This window comes from Pristiophorus japonicus, chromosome 1 (assembly GCF_044704955.1).
Source record: "Pristiophorus japonicus isolate sPriJap1 chromosome 1, sPriJap1.hap1, whole genome shotgun sequence".
NCBI lineage: Eukaryota > Metazoa > Chordata > Chondrichthyes > Pristiophoridae > Pristiophorus > Pristiophorus japonicus.
Window position 1 is genome coordinate 338,449,156 of NC_091977.1, and position 27,957 is coordinate 338,477,112.

Sequence of the window (27,957 nt, forward strand, 5' to 3'; positions counted from 1 at the left end):
CTGTATTCCCCATCACTGTCTGACCAGCACACGACAGTGCAGGACTATTCGGGTTTTTTTCAAACAGATAAAAGATAAAGCACAATCCACATCAAAAATCTTGGTTCTGAAAGGAGTTAGTGATTTCCTAATCAGCGTATGTGGGGGGAAAACATTAGCATGCTGTGAGTTGTCTCACCTTTTTCAATATTTCAGTATTGAGCAGCAAGTGTACATCAATGTTTCTGCTTTCTTCCTTTGCTATGGAGTTTAGTTTACAATTGATGATCGAACAGGGTCGGCCAGGCCTATCACAATCCTAAAAGATTTGGCAAGCCAAGAAAACAAACTTAGGTTATTCAATTAGATACTTGTTTTAACTAATTAGCCGACACATTAATGCCCAGAATCTATGCGAGAGCCTTGCCCACTTGCTTGGAGCATTGCGGCAAGAAAACCAAGGGCACTGCAAATCAAAATTCCACACCTGACTCTCCAATCCACGCTACAGGTCAGCAAGACTCCATGTGAGGAGCAGAGTCTGGCAACTCCAGGGCTTAGATGAAATTAGGTTCACAAATGCAGGTGTGCCATAGGATTCCAGTTATCGGTCTTATATTTTACAGATAAGCATTTGGCTTGAACCTTCTGAAGACTAAACAATTTTCAAAATCATATCTACGAGTTAAGTTACAGTACAGCTGTAAAGTATCATAATACTATATACAAGATGCATCATTTTGTGATAAAATAGATAGACCAAAAAAAATCACAGGCTGAAACCCTACATTTCCTGTGATGTGCTACCTTGCAAGCACTACTTCCCTTGAATTCACCCTTCCAATGTCATAAAGCTCCCAAGCATGGAGCTAAACCTTTACAAAACACTGGTTTGACTTCAGCTGGAGTATTGTGTCCAATTCTGGGCACCAAACTTTAGCAAGGATGTCAAGGCCTTGGAGAGGATGCAGAGGAGATTTACTAGAACGCTACCAAGGGTGAGGTGTTTCAGTTATCTGGAGAGATTAGAGAAGCTGGGATTGTTCGACTTAAAGCAGAGAAGGGTCTGGAGAGATTTGACAGAGGAGTTTCGATAGAGTAGATGGGGAATATAACGAGATAATGTATAGCGCCCTCTAGCTAGGGGGTATCGATATACTGTATAGCGCCCTCTAGCGAGGAGATATAGCGAGCTGTATTGAGAGGGCTGGTGAAGGATCTCCCAAATAAATAGAGTTATGTTGAACTAGGAGTGTTCAAGAGATTATAAAAATACATGGTGTCAGAAGCGGAAACATCCGATCTTTCATCAAACGCAATGACGACCGAAATATTGGAACTGTAAGACTTTTTCAAGCCAATCGAAATTGATGTTAAGCAGTGCAGTGCAGAGCATGCTTCTGACACATCGCGCGTGGATCATGAAGGATAATCTAGAAGCATTAATAAAGTAAACTTAAAGTGGCATAAGTTATTGTAGAGCCTCGATTGAAAAAGTATTTCTACAATTACATGTCCACAATATTTTACTATTAGACTTGTTCTAGTCCTCTGGGTATTTGAACTGTATACATGTGTGTGACAAACTCAAAGTCCTAAACTGTAGCGAGCTTTCATGACCACCACGGTGCCAACTCCTGCGCACATTCCTCTCCCATCTCCATTGCAGGTGACTGGCGATTTGAAAGCCAACTGGAAAAAATACAAACAGCTGTGGGGCAGCTAGAAGTTATCACGAATATTGTGGAACAACCAGATAGAGTTAGGGTTGCAACTTATATCACTGCTACTGGCAGCGATGCCCTAGATATCCACAATAATCTTCCCTACAAATCAGAGGAAGACAAGCAGGAAATTGAGATTATTTTGAAGCTCTGGGAAGGACACTATAAAGGTAAAACCATCATCTATGAACGGTACCAGTTTAACAACTGTGTACAAGGGGACGAGCGGCCTGACAGATATCTTGTGAAAGTGAGAGAGCTAACATCGTCATGTAATTTTGGCAATTTGAGGGATGATTTCATCAGAGACTGCATAGTATGTGGAATATCTGAAAACACTCTATGTAAGAGGCTGTTGCAAGAATCAAGCCTAACACTCGATAAATGTGTGATGCTCTGTAAAGCTACAGTGGCCATAGTTGCGCAAATGAAATCCATGAAGCTCACTAAAATAGACTCTGAAGATGTCAAAGCTGTCAGTCAAATATAAGGGCACCCAAAAGTTCATGCACTATATGAAGAGAGTTATGATTCTGATTTTGAAGTCATGACTGTAAAGATGCTTGGTAAAGTTGATCGCACAATCAAGGTCAAACCTGACAGAAATAATCTTGGTCGGATACTAAGAACATAAGAAATAGGAACAGGAGTAGGCCATACGGCCCCTCGAGCCTGCTCCGCCATTCAATAAGATCATGGCTGATCTGATCATGGACTCAGCTCCATTTCCCCGCCCGCTCCTCATAACCTCTTATCCCCTTATCGTTTAAGAAACTGCCTATTTCTGTCTTAAATTTATTCAATGTGCCAGCTTCCACAGCTCTCTGAGGCAGCGAATTCCACAGATTTACAACCCTGAGAGAAGAAATTTCTCCTCATCTCGGTTTTAAATGGGCGGCCCCTTATTCTAAGATCATGCCCTCTAGTTCTAGTCTCCCCCATCAGTGGAAACATCCTCTCTGCATCTACCTTGTCAAACCCCCTCATAATCTTATACGTTTCAATATGGCTACCTTCTCCATTAAAGGTCAAATGGTAAAAATGCAAATAGATTGTGGGGCCACATGCAAAGTGCTACCTCTTAGATATTTACCAAAAGGCTTAAAGATAAAAGAATCTAAGACAATACTGTCACTATATGACAACCATGCAACCATTCCAGTGGTAGGGACTTCTAATGTGCCACTGGAAAGTACAAAGAGCATTGAGGGCCAAAGTGCACCACTGATTGGTTCACACACTGCTACAATTGATAAAAGTGTAGCATCAGAATCATAGGCGGTCCCTCGAATGAGGATGACTTGCTTCCACAAGAGTTCACAGACATTTCAATGAAGGGCCCGATCTTCCAGTCATGAACTGCAATTGAGGAGGTGGAAGATGCCTGTGCTTGGATTTTTTTAACATGTGGTGACCATTGCATATCAGCCACCACACGGGCTCGACAGAACTAGGCCTTTATCCAGTGGCAAGGGTTGAACCAGGACAACTGGAGACCTGCTCTGCTGAAGCATCAGCATATCGCAGTGGTAAATGAACCACGCGAATCGCAAACTACGAACAAGGCAAACATCTCGCTAGCGTCAAAAACTGATATCAACAATATGTATCCGGATGTGTTTAAGGGACTTGGACACATGCCAGGGACAGTTCACCTTGAACTTAATGAATCAGCGACACCAGCTGTAATGCCACCCAGACAGGTGCCAATAGTGATCAAACAAACGCTAAAAGAAGAACTCGATCATTTGGAAAATCGACAAATCATCACAAAAGTTGTTGAACCGACGGACTGGGTATCCAGTCTAGTAACTGTACAAAAACCAAATGGAAAGATACGAGTATGTATTGACCCTCAACACCTGAACGATGCCCTGAAACGTGGACACTATCCACTTCCTGTGATCGATGACATCTTGCCACAGATGTCAAATGTAAAGGTCTTCTCTAATGCAGATTGCAAGGAGGGTTTCTTGCAATGTGAACTAGACACAGAGTCCTCCTACCTCACAACCTTCCAGACTCCATGGGGACAATATCGATATAATAGAATGCCATTTGGCATCAGTCCTGTGCCAGAAATCTTCCAGCAGAAGCTAGACTCGAATCTCAAGGGTCTAGATGGGGTCTATAAGATTGCAGATGATATCACGATCACTGGACAGGGTGAGACACTTAAAGAGGCCAATCATGATCATGACGTAAACTTACGCAAATTCATGCAGAGATGCAGAGAGCAAAACATCAAACTAAATTTCGATAAGTTTGAATACAAGAGCTCCCAAATGAAATACATGGGACACATACTATTTAGTGATGGACTCAAAGCCGACCCAAGCAAAGTGGTCGGAATCAACGAAATGCAGAAACTGCGAGATGTCGCAGGTGTACAACGATTTGTTGGCATGACAAAGTACCTCGCAAAATTCTTGCCAGATCTTTCAGACCTCAGCGAGCCTCTGCGATGGCTTACTCATAAAGACATGGTCTGGAAATGGACTGAAGAAGAAGACAAAGTGTTTGAAGCTATCAAACAACACATGACAGATTCTCCGGTGCTTAGGTACTTTGATCACAAACTTGCAACCGAAGGTCAAGGAGATGTTTCGAGCGAGGGTCTTGGGTTAGTCCTTCTGCAACAGGGACACCAATTGCATACGCGAGCCGAGCGCTCATTCCAGCAGAAACGTGATATTCTCAAATCGAAAAGGAGCTGCTTGCTCAAGTCTTCAGAATGGAACAAAACCATCAATATGTATACGGTCGCAAGCTTACGATATGGACAGACATAAGCCTTTGGTTGCTATACGATGCAAGCTGTTATCTGCAGCACACAAGCGACTACAAAATCTGCTTATTCGGCTCAACCAATATGACGTTGAAATAAAGTATCAAGCAGGAAAAGAAATGTACCTAGCAGACACCCTTTCGCGCGCATACCTCGAAAACGTAGCGAGATCACCGACAGAAATTGCAGTGGAATGCATCTACCTGGTGGACTTTCTCCCACTCTCCAAACAAACACTGACTATCATACAATGTGCAACTGCAAGCGATTCCACACTACAACTGGTCTTACAACAAATCACAACGGGATGGCCAGAGACGACACATGAATGCCCGCCTGAAATGCATGTATACTTCAAAGTTCGTGACGAACTCACAACACAGGATGGCATAGTCTTCAAACGCTATCGCTGTGTCATATTAAAATCCCCGAGATCCGACATTTGTCAACGATTTCATGCTGCTCACACTGGCATTGAGTGCATTCTTCGACGTGCCAGAGAATCTGTATACTGGCCAGGACTGAACAGTGACTTAAAAGACTATGTTTCAAATTGTGAAATATGAAACACCTATTAATCGAGCCAACCAAAAGAACCATTGATAAGTCACAACCTCCCTCAGAGACTGTGGGAAAAGATTGGTTGTGACATATTCACATTCGATGGCAAAGACCACTTATGCACAGTGGACTACTATTCAGACTATTGCGAGATAGACAATCTGCATGGGAAGAAGGATGCCACTGTCATCATCAAAAACCTCATACAAGGTTCAATCCGACAATGTACCTCTCTTCAACTCACAACAGTTCACAAACATTGCCACAGAATATGGATTCGATCACGCAACAAGCTCACCAAAATATCCACAAAGCAATGGAAAGGTTGAGAACATGGTTAAGCTCGCAAAGTGGTTAATCAAGACGACAAAGTAAGACTGTGGTGACTTCTACATGAACCTTCTCATCTGGCGAAACACACCAACCGAAGGCCTTGATAGTTCGCCAGCACAACGCTCATTCGGTCACTGCACAAAGACAAGCATCCTAATCGCAAATGAACTACTCATAACGTCATCATCAACAAAGGAACCATGCCAAACAAGCACACTACTACAACAGAGGTCTACAGCAATCCTACAATGCAGGAAGGAGAAAAAGTGAGACTGAAACAAACGCGAGAAAGCAAATTGTGGCAAAAAGCTCAGGTTCAGAAACAAGTCGGCATTCGTTCATATCGGGGCATTATAGAAGATGGCCGTGAGTATCGCAGAAATAGGAAATATCTGAGAAAGAGCATTGAGACTGTCATGGATGTACTTTTGGGATCACTAGCCACTAGATGGCGTCACTGTTGGAGGCAATTGGACTGCATGCACGTGTCTGCAGCCCAAGTATAAAAGGCCAGCCATTTGTATACAGAAACATAGAAAATAGGTGCAGAAGTAGGCCATTCGGCCCTTCGAGCCTGCACTACCATTCAATATGATCATGGATGATCATGCAACTTCAGTGCCCCATTCCTGCTTTTTCTCCATATCCCTTGATTCCTTTAGACGTAAGGGTCACATCTAACTCCGTTTTGAATATATCTAACGAACTGGCCTCAAAAAACTTTCTGTGGTAGAGAATTCCACAGGTTCACAGTTCTCTGAGTGAAGAAGTTTCTCCTCATTTCGGTCCTAAATGGCTTACCCCTTATCCTTAGACTGTGACCCCTGGTTCTGGACTTCCCCAACATCGGGAACATTCTTCCTGCATCTAACCTGTCCAATCCCGCCAGAATTTTATATGTTTCTATGAGATCCCCTCTCATTCTTCGAAATTCCAGTGAATATAAGCCTAGTCGATCCAGTCTTTCTTCATATGTCAGTCCTGCCATCCCGGGAATCAGTCTGATGAACCTTCGCTGCACTCCCTCAATAGCAAGAATGTGCTTCCTCAGATTAGGAGACCAAAACTGCACACAATACTCAAGGTGTAGTCTCACCAAGGCCCTGTCCAACTGAGCGTGGGGGAAATCGATCGCTGGAGGGGTGAAGTCTTCCCACTTCCAATGGATCTCCTCCATCCACCTTCTACCAAGCAGCGTTGGTCCATCACCTGCAACAATCCACAGGGGTAACTTGTGCACCACGGCATCATGGAGTACCTTTACATCCGCACTACCAACGACTGGGGATAAGTTCATCAGTATAGGTGAGCAGCTTTGCCTGAACTGGGACCAACTTGGGTCGTTCAGCTTGATTGTCCCATAGCCTCTCAAAGATTTCTTGATTTATTACTGACTGGCTCGCCCCCGTGTCCACTTCCATGAAGACTGGAACGCCATCGATCTCGACTTCCAACGGGGAACATTCGGTGGTGCAGGTAAACATGTTATATACCTCATCGTGGGGCTGAGCTGCCTCTCTGCCTATCATTTCATAATCCGTGCTGGATTCATGGCATCTGCAGACTCTTCATCGACATAGTGAGTCATATTTCTCTTACACATTCGCTGGAGGTGGCCCTTTGTGCTGCAGCCTTCACACACATAGTCTTTAAAATGGCACTGGTGAGCCCTGTGATTCCCTCCACAACGCCAGCATGGAGCTACTCGATTAGCCCCCCTTGGTGGACTGAGTTAAGGGACTCGGGGGCCTGTTCTCTCTTCCCTGAGAAGGTTCACGTTCTACAGTCCAGCCTCTAAAAGGCACCACTCTGTGCACAGTACTTGCCGGGTTTGAGTCCTGAGGGTGAGTCATCTGCCTAGAGCTGCAGGTTGAGGTCATGAATGCCTGATTCACAGAGATGGCCTTCTGCGGTGTGACTGTGATATCCGCCGACAGTAGCTTATGAAGAAGGCCCTCATGGCCAATTCCAATGACAAAAATGTCATGCAGCGCTTCGGTGAGGTGGTCGCCGAAATCACACGGTGCCGCCAGCCTCCTGAGGTCTGCAGCGTATTTCGCGATTTCCTGGCCTTCGGGCCGTCGGTGGGTGTAGAATCGGTGTCTGGCTGTGAGGATGCTCTCCTTGGGCTTGAGTTGATCATGGATCAGTGTTACGAGCCCCTCGTATGTCTTGGTCGTTGTCTTCATTGGTGCCAGCAAGTCCCTGATGAGGCCATAGACGATGGACCCATAACTGGTTGGCAGGATAGCTCTGAGCTTGTCAGTCAGTGTGGCCGCGTTGTCTCCTGCCAGGTCGTTTGCTGTGAAGAAATGGTCGCACCGCTCCACAAAGGCGTCCCAATCATCACCATCGGCCAACTGCTGTAACATACCAAGGGTAGCCATTTTCGCATGAAAGTCCGTAATCTCATCGCCAATTGTTATGTCCTTGGATGCTCTGATAATGACTCCACGAGGTAATGTGTTGTACTTGAACTGTAGTGACCTTAGTCCTTTATTGATAACTCGAGTGAGGATCACACCTGGTGGCCTGCCTTTTATTCTACGCCAGGCACACCTGTACAGGTAACCTGCAAGTCTCCCACTGCTGTGCCCTCTGGTGGCACATCTTGTGATAGTACAAACAGTAGCCATGTAGGATACATGACAGCCCCGACCTGTGTGAGAACACCACAGCTGGTTGGGGCTATAGAGCTGGAGCGCCGGGCCCTGGATCATTGTGGGCCGCCCCGACCTGTGTGAGAACACCATCGCAGGTCGAGGCTATAAATAGAGCTGGAGTGCCGGGCCCTGGAACATCGTGGGCAAAGGTGCGATGAATGAGGGTACGGGGCCCAGAAGAGCCGAGGGTCCAGAAGCAGCACGGGCCTGCCCACACTGCGATATGTGTGCGCACTAGGTCCATGCAACAGAGCAGGTCTCCCGTGGTCCTGGTTCAACCCTTGCCACTGGATAAAGGCCTAGCTCTGTCGAGCCCATGTGGTGGCTGATGTGCAACGGTCACCACATGTTAAAAAAAAAAATCCACGCACAGGCATCTTCCACCCCCTCAATTGGAGTTCAGGACTGGAACGTCGGGTCCTTCAGTGAAACATCTGTGACTCTTGTGGAAGCAAGTCATTTTTGTTCAAGGGACCACCTATGAATGAATGAATGAACCAGAGCACACAGATTTTAAATAAACAGTAAAAAAGCCAGAAGGCAAATGAGATTTTATTTTACTCAGCAAATTGTTATAATCTGGAATGCACTGCCTGAAAGGGTGATGGAAGCAGTCTCAATAGTAACTTTCAAAAGGGAATTAGATCGCTACTTAAGAAGAAAAAGATTTACAGGCCTGTGGGGAAAGAGCGGGAAAATGTTCGCTTTAATTATTTTTTTGGGTGCGCGGCCCCTTTAAGATAAGATCTACCTTTGACTTACAGCCTTCCCTTAGATCTTTAGGCCTTGGGACCTTGAGGCCTTCTGGCTCCTGTTTTCTAGCTACAAGGTTCTATCTGGAGCAGGCCTGCACTGAGAGTGCAACTGGACTTTCAAGATTACCTGACCGATCAAATTCAGATATGGTCAGTTCACGTTGGGTATAATCGGAGGAGGGAGGGAGGGGGAAAGGAAAATCAAAAGTTACTATGTCCTTCTGACACCTCATGTCCAATGCTCCCTCTCATTTTTTGGGGGGCGGAGCTTTAAGGGGCTGCACAGCCCACTCAAACTTCCGTCCACGTGTGGTTTTTCCATTGAGAAACCAGCAAGCAGCCTGTGTGGGAACTTCAGGCAGCTGTGCAGCCGCGATGCTGAACGAGAACATTGTCCATGTCCACCTTGTGCTGTGTTTCACAATTGACACTTCATTCCCATCTTATGCTCCATCATAGTTCATGTCACATTGCACATGTCCCAATGTATGCCCCAATACCTCATGCCCATCTGTCAGTGCATCCACCTAACTGACAATTCATGTAGAAACTCAAGCTCGATTTCCCCGCTAGTTTATAACTCGCATTGTGGCCCATCCCTCTACAATCTCACCTTCACTGGCAAACTCTATCTTATCCTGCACTGCATTCCCTTAAATGACAGCCCATGTTCCACTTTAGTAGTGAATGCAGAAAGGTCTAACTTACCAATACTTTCCGGCCAGACTTGGTGAAGAAAGCAAAGATGGTATGGAAGATGTTCTCCTTGTCCTGAGGAATGAAGCAGGGTTGGAGGTTCCGGTGGTAGGTACAGTTACCTCCATCGTGTCCAACCTTAACAAAGAACAAAGACAGGATCAGTGAGCATTAGACTATATTCAATCACAAGTTGGTTAGCTGAAGAGCCATTAATTGGCTAAGTACTGCACTTCTGAACTCTATAAAACACCAGCACAGTTGATGCAGACATCTTCACAAGGTGTCAAGATATCAATCAGAATCTTTGGCTTGTCATCAGCAGCAGTAAGAGGTTCTCGTGTTTCCACAGCCCATGTGTTAGAAAGTTAAACCCTGACACTGACTGTGGTTAAAACGGCAGCCAATTCGCAGAAATATTTATATTACTGTTAAAAGAAACAGACTAATATAAATGACATAGACCTCAATCTATCGCGCCTTATTTTTAAGCTGATATGCCACCCTGAGCCTGTCTTAATAGCCCTGATTTTAACTCGGAGCATGAATTGGGTGGGGGAAGTGGTTCGTGGGCGAGCAGGGAGGGGAGAATAATAAGCCTCCATGACATCACCAGCAAGAGGCCTGGGTGCTTTTAACTCCTGGGCCTCATTTCAATATGATTCACAGGCTGCCCATCCAATTATGTCAGGAATTAAAGCAGTGATGCACCTCTTAAAGCAAGATTGCATTTCCTGAAGAAAGATTGCCGTTCCAAACTATCCACACAATTGTACTGGTGTAATGAATCAGAGGGCTGTCTCAGGTTTTCTGATGTCTACCTGGAAGTCCTGGTGCAGGGGGGCAGGGCAAGGAGGGAAATATCGTTCCCCATCACCCACAGGGGCATCCTCATAGACAGAATTCAACAGCCCTGGACAAATGTGACTGACAGGGTCAGCACCAACATCATCACCCCAAGGAAGAGGTTTAATTACGTCACAAGAGCAGCAAGGGCGAGTACAGCTCTTCATCTCTCCACATGTCTCAACAGCACCTAAAGAAGACAACACTCCTTTCACCCCTCCCCCACCATTCTCAGACATTCCCTAGCCTCCATCATATCCTTCAACATATAATTTCAAGAGCACATTGCAACACCTCTCTTTCATAATCCAAACACACTCACCTCTTCCTTTGCTCTCTTTGCACCACACACTCTAGTGCCTATCAGGCAGGCAGGGTTAAAATTGGCACTAATATCGCTGGAAACCAGCTCCAATTACACAGCTCAACAGGTTAACCGACACAGATATAATAATCAATTTTAGCTACTGTTGCGAGTGTGGTGTGCAGGACTCGGGGTGGGCAGTAAGTGCCCATGACAGTACCAGCATAAGGCACAGGCCATTTTAACTTCTGGCCCTCCTTACCATCTTGAAGGATAGACTCAAAGCCAAACCAACTGGCTATCGCTAAGTGGCCAGTGGGCAGGAGTGGCATTTCACATAGCAGGAGACCGGCGCTGAGATCTGAAGGAATGGACCCGCCATAAGAAAGAGGGGTGGGGGGTAGGGGGCCAGAGACATTGGCAGTCGAGCGAGGAGGAGGGAAGCCCAGGGCACTCCTGTTCCTCCTGGCCCACAAGGAAACCATAAAAAAATTTAAAATTGCACTTGTCTAGTCCTCTTCTGGACCCAATCCTGTCTGCCTCCAGGTTTCACTGGCTGCTCTAGCACTGTACATGACTGGCATGACACGGTTAAAATCGCATTGCGGTCTGAATGACGTCATCGGTCACCAACTTTAAATTATTTATAAAGTCCTCGTCTGCTTGTGGCAATCGCCTCCGATGCTTCCCGAAACCCGGGAGATAAGATAGTGGCAGGCAGGTGCGTGGTGCGAATGTCCTTAGCTGGACGCTGTCTGCAATCTTAAACCCCCGCCCAACCCCTTCTCGTCAAGTGCAAGGATTTCAAATCGGGGCTATGATGTTTTTCCTTCAACTGTTTGTGCTCAGCTGTTACTGAACAACAATAAGACATAGCTTTGTACCATCCTGGGAACTGACCCTGTCTTTCTTGCCTTTAAAAGCACCTGCCTCGAACACTGCTGGTACAGCTGACTGGGATCCTTTTTATCGTCTAATTATTATATTGCTGCAATTAAATGTTACATTTACTGCTCCCAGCAGGACAATAAATGTCAGCGAAATTAACAAGATTAATTTTTAATGCCAGTGAGTGAACCCCATGGGCCTATTTTTCTATTAAACTCTATCTGAACAATGGCCACAGACTAAGATCTTGTCACTCTACACCCTGTGATATTGCTTTAAGAAGCTTGTTAAGATCACATACATTAACCTAGGAGCTCTACCCATGATGACCAGCCAGTGGTTGTACAAGAAGACGGAGAGAAAGAGGGATGAAGAAAAAATATCGTCACTCAATCTGGCACTCGCAGCCACCAGCTCAGAGTTTAGAGGGTAGATTAAAGGCAGGATTTGCATGTGATGAGTCATCGGGCAAGAGTGGGCTACCCAGCCAGGGCAGGGGGAAAGGGTAGTACAGGTGCTCGCTCACCGGAGGGCAAGGTCGCACATGAGTTCTTCTGCAGAGGACTCAGATGAAGACTTCAATGGCGGCCCACAGAACAACACTGATGGGTATGCACAACTAAATGCTCGGTGCATTGGCAGGCGTGTCAGAAAGCCTGACTGCAATGTCAAGGAACATGGAGGAGTCCAGCACCAACTTTACATTTGGGCTTTGCGCACAGCTTGGAGCCCATCCTTTCCAGCATGGAAGGGGTGGGCAGATCCATTAGCGCACTTATGGACCCAACCATAATGGCTGATGTCTCAGCTTCCATTGCAGCACAAGCACAAACCATCCTATGTCTTGAGTGTTGCAGTGGAAGCTCAGACCACTTTCCTGCAGGCTCGACTTGCTGCCATGCAAGCTCAGACTTCTGCCATCATGTGGAAAGGGGCTTTCAAGGTGCCATAATATTCCGGCAATCTGTCCTCCAACAGGTGGTTAGGATTGTTAAGGCACCGCCCCCAGAGGAGTGGCAGTGGTTCAGCGGCGGACAAACCTGCTCTCAGAATAACAGCGTTCGTACTCTCACCACTGCCACTCCCCCACTGAAAGTCAGCAGCCTTCCACCAGCCATGCTGCAGCCAGTGGGGGGAGCACTTTGAAGGAAAACTAGGACAAGGAAAGGCACACTGAAGACAGGGACTAACGAATGCACAAGGGAGATTGGTTGACTTTGTTAGGTTATAATGGACAAAGTGTATAGGAATGTTTCCTTCTTGGTGGATTTTATTTCAGCATCATAGCTAAGAGGATGCTGTGATGGTCAGTAACAGTGGGAAGGTAAGGTGTGGGACTGTTGTGGAAAAGGGAATTGAAGTTTTGTTCGCTCGTACCGCTGTCAGATGAGTCTAACACGGACATACCGGACAGACAAGTGCTGACTGAATTGCTTCCTTCCTTCCACTTCCTCTTCTTCCACTTCCTTCTCTTTCACTTCCTCCTCCTCCCTTCCACTTCCTCCTCCTCCTCAACTGGTTGTCATATGCCTGGTGGCAAGGGCTGTGCCCTTATGATGGCAAGGTTGTGGAGCATGCAGCAGACCACCATGAATCTTGAGTCACATTCTGGTGATTGCTGCAGGGCTCCTCCAGAGTGGTCCAGGCGATGGAAGCGTTGTTTAAGGATGCCAATGTTCTCTCTATCAGATTCCATGTGGCAGCATGGCTCTCATTATCCACATGCTATCCCACAATGTGTGGTTGGATTGCGGAGCAGAGTAATTAGCAGGGAGTCAAGGGATAGTCCTTGTCGCCCAGTACCCACCCACTGGTTTATCATGGTGGCTCAAGGACTGAGGGAACAGTGGACTGGTGCAGAATGAAAGCATCATGACTGTTGCCAGGATATCAGGTATTCACCATCATGATATGCTGGAAATGGTCACACACTAACTGCACATTCAGCGACTGGAAAACTTTGCTGTTGCGGTACATCTCAGCATTTAGAAGCAGTTGCCACAAAGCCAAGCACGTGCATTTGATGGCACCTGCACCATGGGGAAGCCCACTATCGTGGCAAAGCCACGTGCATGCTCCGCCTGCTTCTCTCTGGTCAGAGAGGAGACAATAAAAGCATAGAAGAGCACCTGTCACCTTTCTTATGCAGCAGTGGACAGCAAACTGGGAGATGTTACAGGCCTGCAGGATCACGATGGAAAGAATTTCAGGGCCATGGTCACCTTCAGAGCCACTGGCAGTGCTGTCCTTGCCGTGGTGTGAGGCTGCAGGTCTGGTTGCAAGAGGTGGCAGAGTTCTGTGAGCACCTCCTTCATAAAGCGCAGTTGCCTCACACACTGTCCCTGACTCAGGCTGAGGTCGAGAATTGCTTTTGGAAAAACCCTAGGTGCATAAGGCCTCCTGCTGAGAAGCCTATCTCCCCCTCCTCCCTCTGCGAGCAGCTTGTCCTCCTCTTCTTTGCTGCTTCTGCTCCAGCTCCCTTCCATGCTGTAGACCAAGGGGGATGACAACTAGAGCACGACTGGGAGCAAGTGGTCTGAGCAGAACCCTTGAAGTCAGAAGCAAGGCTTACTCCATTTGCAGCACCACTCACTGTTACCTCACTAACTTTAAACAACTCTGAACAGCTGCGAACAATTCCACAAACTTACAGAGTCAGTAAAAATTAATAAGCAACAAACCTGTATGTAGGTGATGATCCCTTTAAATATCACTGGTGAGGGGTCCTTGCAGCTGCTGAATGCATGTTCAGCTGTGCGAGGTTAACACAGGGCATTATTTCCAGCGTTGAGGATGAAAACAGCAGCAATGGTGCCAAATCAGCATTGCACGCTAACAGACGTTACGATCTGCCTACTCTACATACTTCTGGTGCATGCTCCAAGCACCGACACTACCGCCCTATCCAAGATAGTTGTGTGCACGTGTCTCGGACGCCATTTCCGACCCAAAATGGCACCCGTAGCGCCCAAACAACGGGCACTGTGCAATCAAATTTTTAGCCGCATGTATTGGAGGATCTCTTGAAAGGTTCCACACAGTGCTGGCTGCAGATTTACTATTTATGAAGAAGTAAATTTTAAACTATAACTCAAACCTGTAATATGGGCATGACACCACATGTAAAGTATGAAGTTATCATACCTTGGAGAAAGATCAGAAAAAGAACTCTGATGATACATTTTTTTGATGCAACTTTCCACGTAAGATGAGAATAATCAGCACAATGTTTTTTCATTGCTTTTTAATGCATCACTGAAATGAAGCATTCACCATGTGTTTGAAAAGCTGGAGCAGCTTGGGTTGATCAATGCTCACACAGCACCAAGTTAAGTGCTCAATGAATTGGCAGCCTTTCTCTGCAGACAGACACACTTCAGGTAAAATTACTCTGTTGTGCTGTGATGGACGTTAGTACAGTACTGAAGTTTTAACACGGAATGGTGCTGGAGGCAGGAGGAGTAATTTTTGGACATCATGGTACCGGCGGGGAACCACAGCCAATTGAAGCACATAACAAATTGTAGGGAAACCCTCCATGATTTTCTGTGCATTTGAATTAATGGTCAGAAAATCATGAACAATCCATGGCCAAATTTCCGATACGCATTTGCAGCAGATGACAACAGTGCAAATTTGGAAAATTATTCCAGCGTCTGGACTGACAATTTATTTAGGCTCTGGGCATTAGAATACCACATGTCTATTGGAGGAAAATCATGGGCTGTGTGCACACAAATTACCAAGGTGCACTCCCCACTAGGCCCAATGGCTCAAGTCATCACCCCTTCAATCTACTTTTAAATAATTCATGGGGATCAGATTCCTGCTGTTTAAAAGGCGGGGGATGGGGGGATTTTGTGGATAGGGTGAAAACAGGTGTTAGTGGGTGCTGTGCAAATAAGACGTCTTTTAAAATTCTGGTTTTACCCCAGAATTTTGGGGCTAATTGCGGACTACCATGATTTAAATATGCTAAAATGGAGAATTGCACGTTTAACACTCAAGCGCTGATTAGGAGCAATTTTCATGGAGCTCCATGCACCCACTTCCACTGTAGGCCTGGAGCGCGCTGGCTAACACACGACAGTACATATCAGGATAGCTCTGGGGCTGAAGGAAAGGGATCACAGGTTCTCAGAGGCGGCATTGGAGGTCCTGGTGAAGGAGAAAAAGACTTGCATTTAAATTGTGTCTTTCATGACCACCAGATGTCCCAAAGCACTTTACACTTCAGAAGTACTTCATTGGCTGTAGTCACTGTTGTAATGTAGGAAACACGGCAACCAATTTGCGCACAGCAAGCTCCCATAACAGCAATGTGATAATGACCAGATAATCTGTTTTTGTTATGTTGATTGAGGGATAAATATTGGCCAGGACAGGATAAGTCTTTATTTCTTTCTCCACCAAGGGTAAGTTTAAAATTTGTGCTGTTGGTTGTGTCCTGTTTTCATTGTTTGTTTTTGGTACAGATAAAGATTAAGATAATTGGGTAGTTCTGGAATTGTTAGTCTCTTTGATTGTGTTCTTTATGAGGAAGGAGTTGATAGGATTGAGTGCAAATGGTGGACTTCTTGATGGATCCTCAGTCGTGGAAGGTAAAGCACGCGATAACAGTCTGATGGTGGAGGATGTCTCTTAAAAGCGTTCTTTATTTAGATGTCGTCAAGCGTTCCTCCCAGGTGTGGGCTGCCTACCTGGTACCCTCTGGTCTCCTCCCCTTTCTCAAGTAAGAGTAAGGTGTTCAGGTGTTCTCCCTCAACAAAAAAACTGCCAAACACCAAGATATTGTAACCAAGGTTGAATTGTAACCAACCTTAAAAAACAGACTATGCATTTTGATCAAAAGATCAAATTGGTCTGTTTCCTATATGTAATTAACAGCAGGGTACATTTGATGTGAAGAACAGTTTTTTCTTTGTATAGATTTTGTATGCAAATTGATAATAGCTGTTGGCATATGCATCATTGCATGAATTGAAGGCGGAGGGGGTGGGGGTTGGTTAAGGTTACCAGTGCACTTAGTGAGGAGTGAACCTTGGAAAAGACTGTAAATGCAGTCCATGATTTTTCTCCAATAACCATGTGGCAGTCTAACAGCCAGAGCCAGAATAAATTGTCAGTCTCAGACGCAGGAATAATTTTCCACGTTTGTGCTTCTGGCAGGTAACCTCATCCACTGCAAACATGTATTAGAAATTTGGCCGTGTACTGTTCATGATTTTCTCACTATTAATTCAAATGGACAGAAAACATGCACAGAACATGCCTATATTTTGATATGTACTTTCAATGGTTTCCCAATTGTCAACTTTTGGTACGTTTGAAGGATAGTGAAAATGTCTGACAACGATATGTTATGTATGTAAACATTACCAATGTATCTAAACAATGTGTAAGACTTGCCACCAGGGGGGCACCTGTGGGAGACCCAAGGGTCACCTGCACACCCTGGGCAAGCAGTTAGAAAAGGCAGTTCACCATGCTGTTTCCTCACTCTGGGGTTACATTAAAGAGACCAAGGTCACAACAGTTTGAGCTTACAATATACAGTCCTGTGGAGTTATTCTGAACATAACAATTAGTGACGAGTAACAGATCACAAACTTACATGAGGTTATGGCTGCCGTTGGTATTCTTGAGAGATTTATTGAGGGTGATGATTGGGATGCCTTCATTGAGCGTCTTGACCAGTACTTCGTGGCCAACGAGCTGGAAAAGGAAGAAACCGCGGTCAAGCGCAGGGCGATTCTCCTCACCGTTTGTGGGTCCACGATATATGGCCTCATCAAAAATCTGCTAGCACCAACGAAACCAACGGAGAAGACATATGAAGAGCTGTGCATGCTGGTTCGGGAACACCTCAAGCCAAAGGAGAGCAACTTGATGGCCAGGTATCGCTTTTATACGCAGCATCGCTCCGAGGGCCAAGACGTGGCGAGCTATGTCGCTGACCTAAGACACCTTGCAGGACCGTGCGTATTTGCTGGATTTTTAGGGGAAGTGTTGCGGGACATTTTCGTGCTTGGAATTGGCCACGAGGTCATTCTTCGCAAACTGCTGATTGTCGAATCCTAGATCTGAGCAAGGCCATCACGATAGCCCAGGCTTTCATGTCCACGAACGATAACACTAAACAGATATCATTGCAGCATCAAAGCTCACTAGCAAGTACCGTGCATAAAATAACGCCTTCAGCAGGCAGAACTGTACATGGCAGGGCCAACACACCTGCAGAGGCCTGACCTAGGATGACTCAGAGCCCGCCGTGGGACGTGAATGCGAATCCGTTAACACCATGTTGGCGCTGTGGGGATAATCATCGAGCCCACCAATGTTGATTCAAGCACTACGTGTGCAAGGGCTGTGGAACTATGGGGCACCTTCAGCGAATGTGCAAACGTGCTGCGACTCACCACATGGCAGAGTCGGCAGAAGATGACCGATCCGGCGTGGATCACGCTAAACGAATAAGAAAGGCAACTCAACCCAAGGCTGAAGAGGAAGTGTATGGAGTGTACACCTTCACCACCAAAAGCCCTCCGATAATGTTAAAAGTCAAATTAAACAGCATTCCAGTTTCCATGGATGTGGACACAGGGGCGAGTCAGACAATTATGAGCCAGGAGGCTTTTGAGAAACTATGGGGCAACAAGGCACAAAGGCCAAAACTAAGCCCGATCCACACCAAGCTGCGCACTTACACCAAAGAGCTCATACCAATCATTGGCAGTGCGGCAGTGAAGGTATCGTACGATGGAGCTGTGCATGATTTACCACGATGGATTGTACCAGGCGATGGCCCAACGCTGTTCGGCAGAAGCTGGCTAGGAAAGATCCGATGGAACTGGGACGACATCAAAGCACTGTCTTTGGTGGATGATGCCTCATGCACCCAAGTGTTAAAAAATTCCCATCGTTATTCAAGCCAGGTATCGACAACTTCACAGGCGCCAAAGTGCAGATCCATCTAGTCCCTGATGCACGACCCGTTCATCACAAGGCCCGAGCGGTTCCATACATGATGCAAGAGAAAGTCGAGATCGAGCTGGACAGACTTCAACGAGAGGGGATCATATCGCTAGTCAAGTTCAACGAGTGGGCCAGTCCAATTGTTCCGGTGTTGAAAAGCGATGGAACGGTCAGAATCTGCGGAACTACAAGGTTACGATCAACCGAGTCTCGATACAGGACCAGTACCCACTACCCAAAGCGGATGACCTGTTTGCAACGCGAGCAGGGGGGAAGTCGTTCACCAAGCTGGATCTAACCTCTGCTTACATGACACAGGAGCTGGCTGAACCTTTGAAAAAATTGACATGCATCAACACACACAAAGGACTGTTCATATACCACAGATGCCTTTGGGATTCACTTGGCTGCAGCCATCTTCCAGAGGAACATGGAGAGTCTGCTGAAATCGGTTATGCGCACTGTGGTGTTTCAAGACGACATCCTGATCACTGGTCGCAACACCACCGAACACTTGCACAACCTGGAAGAGGTTCTAAAGCGACTGGATGGAGTGGGACTCAGGCTGAAACGCTCCCAGTGTGTTTTCCTGATGCCAGAGGTCGAATTTCTGGAGAGAAAGATTGCGGTGGACGGCATCAGACCCACGGACTCCAAGACGGAGGCCATCAAGAATGCACCCAGACCACAGAATGTGACGGAGCTGCGTTCGTTCCTCGGACTCCTCAACTATTTTGGTAACGTTCTATCCAGGTTGAGCACTTTGCTGGAACCCTTGCATTTATTGCTACACAAGGGTGATGACTTTAATAAGGCCAGAAACCTGCTATGTTCTAACAAGTTACTTGCATTGTATGACCCGTGTAAACGTTTAGTACTAGCTTGTGTGCATCTTCGTACGGGGTCGGTTGTGTGTTACAGCAAGCCAATATGTCAGGTAAACTGCAACCAGTTGCATATGCGTCCAGAAGCTTATTTAAGGCTGAAAGAGCCTACAGTATGGTTGAGAAAGAAGCATTAGCATGCATATACGGGGTTAAGAAAATGCACCAATACCTATTTGGACTCCGGTTCGAGCTTGAAACCGACCACAAGCCGCTCATTTCGCTGTTCTCAGAAAGCAAAGGTATTAACACCAATGCTTCGTCCTGCATCCAAAGATGGGCACTAACGTTATCTGTGTATGACTATGTAATCCGCCACAGACCAGGCACTGAGAACTGTGCTGATGCCCTCAGTCGGCTACCATTGCCCACCACCAGGGTGGAAATGGCGTAACCCGCAGACTTGCTTCTTGTAATGGATACTTTTGAGAGTAAGGGGTAACCCATCACGGCTCGCCAGATCAGGACCTGGACTAGCCAGGACCCGGTGCTATCAGTAGTAAAAAGCTGTGTCCTCAATGGGAGCTGGTCGGCTGTTCCTGGGGAAATGCAAGACGAAATTAAGCCGTTCCACCGACGCAAGAATGAAATGTTCATCCATCTGGACTGTCTCCTATGGGGGAATCGTGTAGTTTTGCCAAAAAAAGGCAGGGAAAAGTTTATACACGACCTTCACAGTACCCACCCAGGCATAGTCATGATGAATGCTATCGCCAGGTCGCATGTTTGGTGGCCTGGCGTTGACTCGGTATTGGAGTCATGCGTACATCAATGTAACACTTGCTCACAGTTGAGCAATGTACCAAGGGAGGCCCCACTGAGTCTGTGGTCATGGCCCGCCAAACAGTGGTCCAGGGTCCACGTAGATGTCGCTGGCCCCTTTCTAGGAAAGATGTTCCTAGTAGCAGTGGACACTTACTCTAAATGAATTTAATGTATAATAATGTCATCAGGTACGTCCACTGCCACCATTGAAAGCCTCCGGGCCATGTTCGTCACCCATGGTTTGCCCGACGTCCTTGTTAGTGACAATGGACCATGTTTCACCAGCTCGGAATTCAACGAGTTCATGACCCGCAATGGCATCAAGCATATCAGGTCTGCGCCGTTTAAGCCCGCATCCAATGGTCAAGCAGAACAGGCAGTCCAAACCATCAAGCAGAGCTTGAAACACGTGACGGACGGTTCCCTGTACACCTGGTTATCTCGGATTCTGCTCAGCTACCGCACGCAACCCCAATCGTTTACCGGGGTTCCCCCTGCAGAATTGCTAATGAAGAGAGCATTCAAAACCAGGGTCTCCTTAGTCCACCCCGATCTCAATGATCATGTAGAAACCTGGCGTCACCGGCATAACATGTACCACGATCGCGCGGCTGTATTGCATGACATTGAGGTTAATGATCCTGTGTTTGTTCTTAATTACAGTCATGGTTCCAAATGGGTTTCTGGCACTGTGTTAGCCAAGGAGGGGAATAGAGTGTTTGTTGTCAAACTTTTGAATGGACAAACGTGCAGAAAGCACTTGGATCAGACCAAAGTGTGATTCACTGACAATCAAGAACAGTTTGAAGAGGACATTACCATCAATGATCCACCCACACACACCCAACCAGAAATCAACCTTGCGGTCAATCACGAGGATGAACCCACCTTGCCTGACAGTCTGATCAGACCAGCCACCCCGCAGTGCAGCAATGATCCGACCGACTCACCCATGCCAGGACTTCAACTCAGGCGGTCAACCCGGGAACGTAGAGCCCCGGATCGCCTCAACTTGTAAATAACTTGTATCTAAGACTTTAGGGGGGGAAATGATTTTATGTATGTAAACACTACCAATGTGTAAGACTTGCCACCAGGGGCGCACCTGTGGAAGACCCAAGGGTCACCTGCACACTCTGGGCAAGCAGGTATAAAAGGCAGTCTAACATGCTGCTTCCTCACTCTGGAGTTACATTAAAGAGACCAAGGTCACAACAGTTTGAGCTTACAATATACAGTCTTGTGGAGTTATTCTGAACATAACACTATAGTTGGACAGAAGAGTGGGATTTGGTCACCTCCTAAGTTAAAAAGCTGGAGCTTGTAGCAGGATAACAGTTCTGCCAAAATACTGGCATTCAAGACAAATATTGCAACTTGAGTGGAAGTTTAAGATGCACTATGCTGATACAGATGATGAGGGAATTCAGTTATGTGGAGAGACTAAAGAAGCTGGGATTGTTCTTGTTTGTGCAACTGCCGACGTGAGTCACACATGGCGTGTTCCCTCCTGGTGCCAGGATAAAGGACAACTCTGAGAGGGTGCCGAACATTTTGAGAGGGGAAAGGGAACAGCCATAAGCGGTGGTCCATGTGGGAACCAATGACATAGGAAGAAAAAGGGTTGAGGTCCCGTTGTCACGAGTTTCAGGAGCTCGGCAGAATGTTAAAAAGCAGGATCTCAAAAAGTAGTAGTGGGGGGGGAAATTCCCCTTCTGAAAAAGGTCCGTTAGCCTCCGGAAGGTGCTAACGGGGTGCTAAAGGGTTTTCGCCCGGGCGTGGCAGCTAGAGCGCCTCTCCCCAGAATTGCCCCCGGCGAAAAGGGGTTTGTGCTGCGCCACAGTGATGACATCATCGCTGTGAGCACCGGCCCCTTATTGCCCTACGCTGACCCCTTTGTGCCCACGGGGGAAATTGCCCCACAGGACATGAGGTTGGCGTGGGGCAATGCCACCAAGAGGTTCTCAGTGCGAAAAGCTATAGTGGCTATGGTGCCCCAGCCGCCCTTAATGGGAAGGTGGCACAGCGGTGATCGCCCTCTTATTTGTGTCCTTTGGTTTGGCCGAAACTCTCCCTGGTGGCTCAGTGGGCGCCACTGAAGTGGATGCCACAGCCCCGCGGCCCTCCCTTTTTAGAGAAGGGGAGGGACATCGCGTGTGGCGGCCTGGCGCTGCGACGTGCTAACATCAGTGATGCGCTGATGTCACCAGCGAGTCGCTGATGTGCGGAGCACGGCGCTGAGTGTCCCACCCAGTGAACGCCCAGGTTACCACCCCCACTATTTTTTTTACTCTTTTAATTGCTGAATTGCCGGTGATTTAGCAGCCCGTCTCGCCAGGTAATTCGAAGTGCCCTCCCCAATTTCTCGCTGAGAGCAATTTCGACCCCGTAATCTCTGGAATACTCCCAGTGCCCTCAGCTAGTGTGTATAGGAATAGTAGAATAAAACAGGATAATGTGTCGCTAGAGTAATGAAGCAGAAGGGAGCGCTTCAGATTCCTGGGGCACTGGGACCAATTCTGGGGAAGGAGGGACCTGTTCATGGTGGACATGTTGCACCTCAACAGACTGCAACCATTGCCCTCATGAGAAGGTTAACTAATACAATGAGGGAGGGTTTAAACTAATTTGGCAGTGGGATGGGAATCAAAACATTAGAAAGGCGAAATAAGGTGCATGGAGGACTGGCAGAGGCAAATAGCAGTAAAGTGCAAAATATAACTGGTGGGGGGCTAACTTCAGTGAGTTGAAAAGGGATCTGGTCCAGGTGGATTGGAATCAAAAATTGATTGTCAAAACAGTAATTGAACAATGGAAGGCTGTCAAAGATGATAGTTTGGATACAGAGTGGACACATTCCTATCAGGGGGAAAGGAAGGACATCCAAAGCCAGAGCTCCCCGAATTACTAAAAATATATAGCAGTTAATATGAGCCAGAAGAAGGCGGCTTGTGACAATTGAAAGGTTCACTGCTGGAATATACTGCTTGAAAATGTGGTGGAAGCAGATTCAATAGTAACTTTCAAAAGGGAACTAGATATATACTTAAAAAGGAAACATTTGCAGGGCAATGGGGAAAGAGCAGGGGAGTGGAACTAATTAGTAGCTCTTTCAGAGAGCCAACACCATGGGCCAAATGGCCTCCTTCCGTGCTGTATGATTCTATAAGAGAAAACCAACTGAATTTGACATACCAGTATTTACCTATCAAAGCCAAAAAAAAAATGTATAGTATATTCAAATGATTATTGCCAAGGATAATTAACCCATTGCAAACTTGTAAATAATTTATATGTACATTTATACACAAGCCTATACGTAGATTTTTCAAGATGTGCGCCTTGCTGAGAGTTTCACTTATCTGGAGTACAGATTAGGAAATCAGAAGCAGAGATCAGTGTGTCTGACCTCTGGCCGTTCCAATTTTCTGATTAATAATTTGAATGACCTAAAAATCAGGAGTGCCACAAATCAGATGCACTGAGCTCTAGCATCTGAATCTCCAATCTGTGTTCCCAGTGAGTGAGGCTCTGTTCCTCAAGATTTACCCTATTGAACATTTATGCTTCATATTACTATTTAATATTATAAATAAATATATTACCATTTCAGCCTATAAACCTTGGTCTGTGTGCAATATGTGGAGCTTGGTAAGTAGCATGACTTAATTAAATCCAATAAACAGATCACTGCAAGTTGGGTGCACCTCTAATGATCTGTTTTCATTACCTCCAGCATTTTGTGTTTTCACTTTGGCTTATCCTTTATTCCTCGGGTGAGGTCAGAAAATAAAACACGTACAAGCTTTGATTATTGGGCACAAGGTCCAATTACAGAAACCATTCTCGTCGATTCATTCTGTGCAAAGAAAATGCAAAACTAGAATTCAATGAAACCAGCACCCAGTACAGGGAGAGAATTTGTTTGCACCTGCTGATTATCATCTGATAAGCAGATATGAAATCTATGTAACAGAAGAGGTAGTTGGGTTAGGTGCTGAATCCAAGGTGCTAATCCAAATTGTCCAGATTCAACAGATTAAGACTGCTAAAGCAAAACTAATATTCTGGAAACCTGAAATTTAAAAAAAAAATGCCGGAAATACTCAGCAGGTCAGGAGAGAGAAACAGAATTAATGTTTCAGTTGATGACCTATCAGAACTGGAAAAAGTTAGAGATGTAACAGGCATTAAACAAGTGTAGGGGCAGGGAAAAGGGGGATGGGAGGAAAGAGCAAAAGGGAAGGTCTGTGATAGGATGGAAGGCAGGAGAGATTAAATGACAAATGACAGATTGTACAAGGCAAAAGGAGATGGTAATGGGACTAGTAAAGAAACAAAAGATGGGTCTAGAAGAGGTGTACATGGGAATAGCAGAATCATCAACAGCTGCAGTCTGGGAACAAACCCTAACCCTAACCCTAAATACAGAGGTTATGGTCTGAAATTGTTGAACTCAATGTTGAATCCAGAAGACTGTAAAGTACCTAATCGAAAGATGAGGTGCTGTTCCTCGAATTTACGTTGAGCTTTATTGGAACAGTGTAGGAGGCCAAGGACAGAGAGGTCAGAGTGGCGAATTAAAGTGAACGGAGGCTCGGGGTCACAGTGCGGACTGGACTGCACAGTACAGCTGGCCAATGTTCTGCCATGGGAAACCAGCGAGCTGCAGTGGGGTGCCCATTTGGTGTCCACAGCTCGCCAACAAAATGTTAATAGGGCTTGAACCTCAAAGTCAATAGGACCACCCAACTGCTGCGTAAGGTGCCCCTTTATAAGTCTGAGACTGTCGCGGGCACCACAAGCGCATTGCCAATATTGTGCCGATCTGGCACCCACACCGAAAATCACCCCTTTATAAGTCTGAGCCTGCTGCGCTGAAGCTGTATAATGCTCCTGTCCAGTCACACCTTGAATGCTGCATTCAGTTCTGGCCACAGAGACACAAGGAAAATATCACAAATAACACAATTGGATGACATCACATGGATCTTAATGAAGATTGACTGCTGGCCAATGAAACAAACCTCATCTCATTTTAAAATATTCCATCTTAGTTGCCATTCCTGTTGTGCTTACAAATCAAACAAATACATATTGATATTTTAAATAGGATACATTTTGGTCTGTAAATGGGGCAGGAAAGGTTATAAGGGACTCACTGGGTATGGTGGAAATATTAATTGAGTACTTTGCATCGGTCTTCACTCTTGAAGATGATGCTTGACTATTAGAATTTAATAATGTTACTAATAAAACTATTAATATTAACATAGATGAACATATTGTTTTAGAAAGCATTAAAAGCTTAACAATAGAGCTTCCGTGCCGGATGATATCCACCCGAGGAAGATGGGACATGTGCTGTATTTTAATAGCTCACTGCATCCTGGAATCATTCCCATAGACAGGAAGGACGCTAACGTAGTCCCCATCTTTAAACAAGGTATTTCCCAGATGTTTTTCCCCCCAAGTTGGCCTGGGATTTTTGCTGGTTTTTCGCCTCTCCCAGGAGATCACATGGTTTCGCGTGAGGTGGAGTGTATATGTTGTGATACACAAGGTATGTTCCAGTTTCAACCCAGCTCTCTGCTCAAAGTTATGACCTCAACCAAGACCCATGGTTACCTATTGTCCGAAGTGTTATGTATAGAAGAACTCTACGAGGCTGAGTACTGTGAGCTAAACTTAGTGTGACCTTAGTCTTCTTTATTACAACTCCAGAGTGCCTAAACAACATGGCAGCCAACGTTTTATACTGGCCCTGCATGTGTGTACAGGTGACCATGAGGACTCCAACAGTCGTGCCCTCTGGTAACAAGTATTACATAGTTAGATACATAACATCACTGCGCCACTGCGCCACCGCCCCCCCCCCCCACAAGTCTTTGGTACAAGTTATTTACAAGTTAGACGATCCCTAGTCCTTCGCTCCCTGGTTGATCATCTAAGTTCAAACCCTGGCGTGTGTGAGTTGGCTGGTCAATTGCTGCACTGCACCATGGCTGGTCTGACTGGACTGTCAGGAACGTTGGGTTCATCCTCGTGATTGACAGCGAGGTCGATTGCTGGTTGGGTATGTGTTGATGGATCGTCGATGGTGATGTCCTCTTCAAGTCGTTCCTGGTTGTCAGTAAATCGCAATTTGGTCTGATCCAAATGCTTTCTACACATTTGGCCATTTAACAGTTTGATTATAAACACCCTATTTCCTTCCTTGGCCAAAACAGTGCCAGCAACCCACTTGGGACGATGACCGTAATTCAGGACAAACACAGGGTCGTTAACATCAATGTCACGTGAAACAGCCGTGCGATTGTGGTACATGTTCTGCCGGTGTCGCCAGGTTTCCACGTGATCATTGAGATCCGGGTGGACTAGGGAGAGCCTGGTTCTGAGGGCTCTCTTCATTAACAATTCTGCTGGGGGAACCCCGGTGAGTGAGTGGGGTCGCGTCCAATAACTGAGCAGAATGTGAGACAAGCGGGTCTGCAGGGAGCTGTCCGCCATGCGTTTCATGCTCTGTTTGATTGTTTGGACTGCCCGCTCCGCTTGACCATTAGACGCGGGCTTAAACGGAGCAGACCTGACATGCTTGATATCTATAGATATGTAAAGAGAAAAAGGTTAGAAAGACAAAAGGTTAGTAAAGACAAACGTAGGTCCTCTGCAGTCAGAATCAGGGGAAGTCATAACGGGGAACAAAGAAATGGCAGACCAATTGAACAAGTACTTTGGTTCGGTATTCACTAAGGAGGACACAAGCAACCTTCCGGATATAAAAGGGGTCAGGGGGGAAGCAAAGAGTATGAGTAAATGGGTACTTTTCAGAATGGCAGGCAGTGACTAGTGGGGTACCGCAAGGTTCTGTGCTGGGGCCCCAGCTGTTTACACTGTACATTAATGATTTAGATGAGGGGATTAAATGTAGTATCTCCAAATTTGCGGATGACACTAAGTTGGGTGGCAGTGTGAGCTGCGAGGAGGATGCTGTGAGGCTGCAGAGTGACTTGGATAGGTTAGGTGAGTGGGCAAATGCATGGCAGATGAAGTATAATGTGGATAAATGTGAGGTTATCCACTTTGGTGGTAAAAACAGAGAGACAGACTATTATCTGAATGGTGACAGATTAGGAAAAGGGGAGGTGCAAAGAGACCTGGGTGTCATGGTACATCAGTCATTGAAGGTTGGCATGCAGGTGCAGCAGGCGGTTAAGAAAGCAAATGGCATGTTGGCCTTCATAGCAAGGGGATTTGAGTACAGGGGCAGGGAGGTGTTGCTACAGTTGTACAGGGCATTGGTGAGGCCACACGTGGAGTATTGTGTACAGTTTTGGTCTCCTAACCTGAGGAAGGACATTCTTGCTATTGAGGGAGTGCAGCGAAGGTTCACCAGACTGATTCCCGGGATGGCGGGACTGACCTATCAAGAAAGACTGGATCAACTGGGCTTGTATTCACTGGAGTTCAGAAGAATGAGAGGGGACCTCATAGAAACATTTAAAATTCTGACGGGGTTAGACAGGTTAGATGCAGGAAGAATGTTCCCAATGTTGGGGAAGTCCAGAACCAGAGGTCACAGTCTAAGGATAAGGGGTAAGCCATTTAGGACCGAGATGCGGAGGAACTTCTTCACCCAGAGAGTGGTGAACCTGTGGAATTCTCTACCACAGAAAGTTGTTGAGGCCAATTCAATAAATATATTCAAAAAGGAGTTAGATGAGGTCCTTACTACTAGAGGGATCAAGGGGTATGGCGAGAAAGCAGGAATGGGGTACTGAAGTTGAATGTTCAGC

General features: G+C 46.2%; 1 protein-coding gene across 2 annotated transcripts in view; it reads right to left on the bottom strand.

Moving 5' to 3' along the window:
- The window catches only part of itga9 (integrin, alpha 9), a 499,978-nt gene that overhangs the window by 34,984 nt on the left and 437,037 nt on the right, over positions 1-27,957 (bottom strand). For both annotated transcript variants that reach the window (XM_070889429.1, XM_070889419.1), the window contains 2 exons: positions 9,512-9,637; positions 179-298 (listed from right to left, as the gene is read on the bottom strand). In XM_070889429.1, coding sequence (XP_070745530.1) covers positions 179-298; positions 9,512-9,637 — 246 coding nt within the window. The remainder of the gene's footprint in view (positions 1-178; positions 299-9,511; positions 9,638-27,957) is intronic.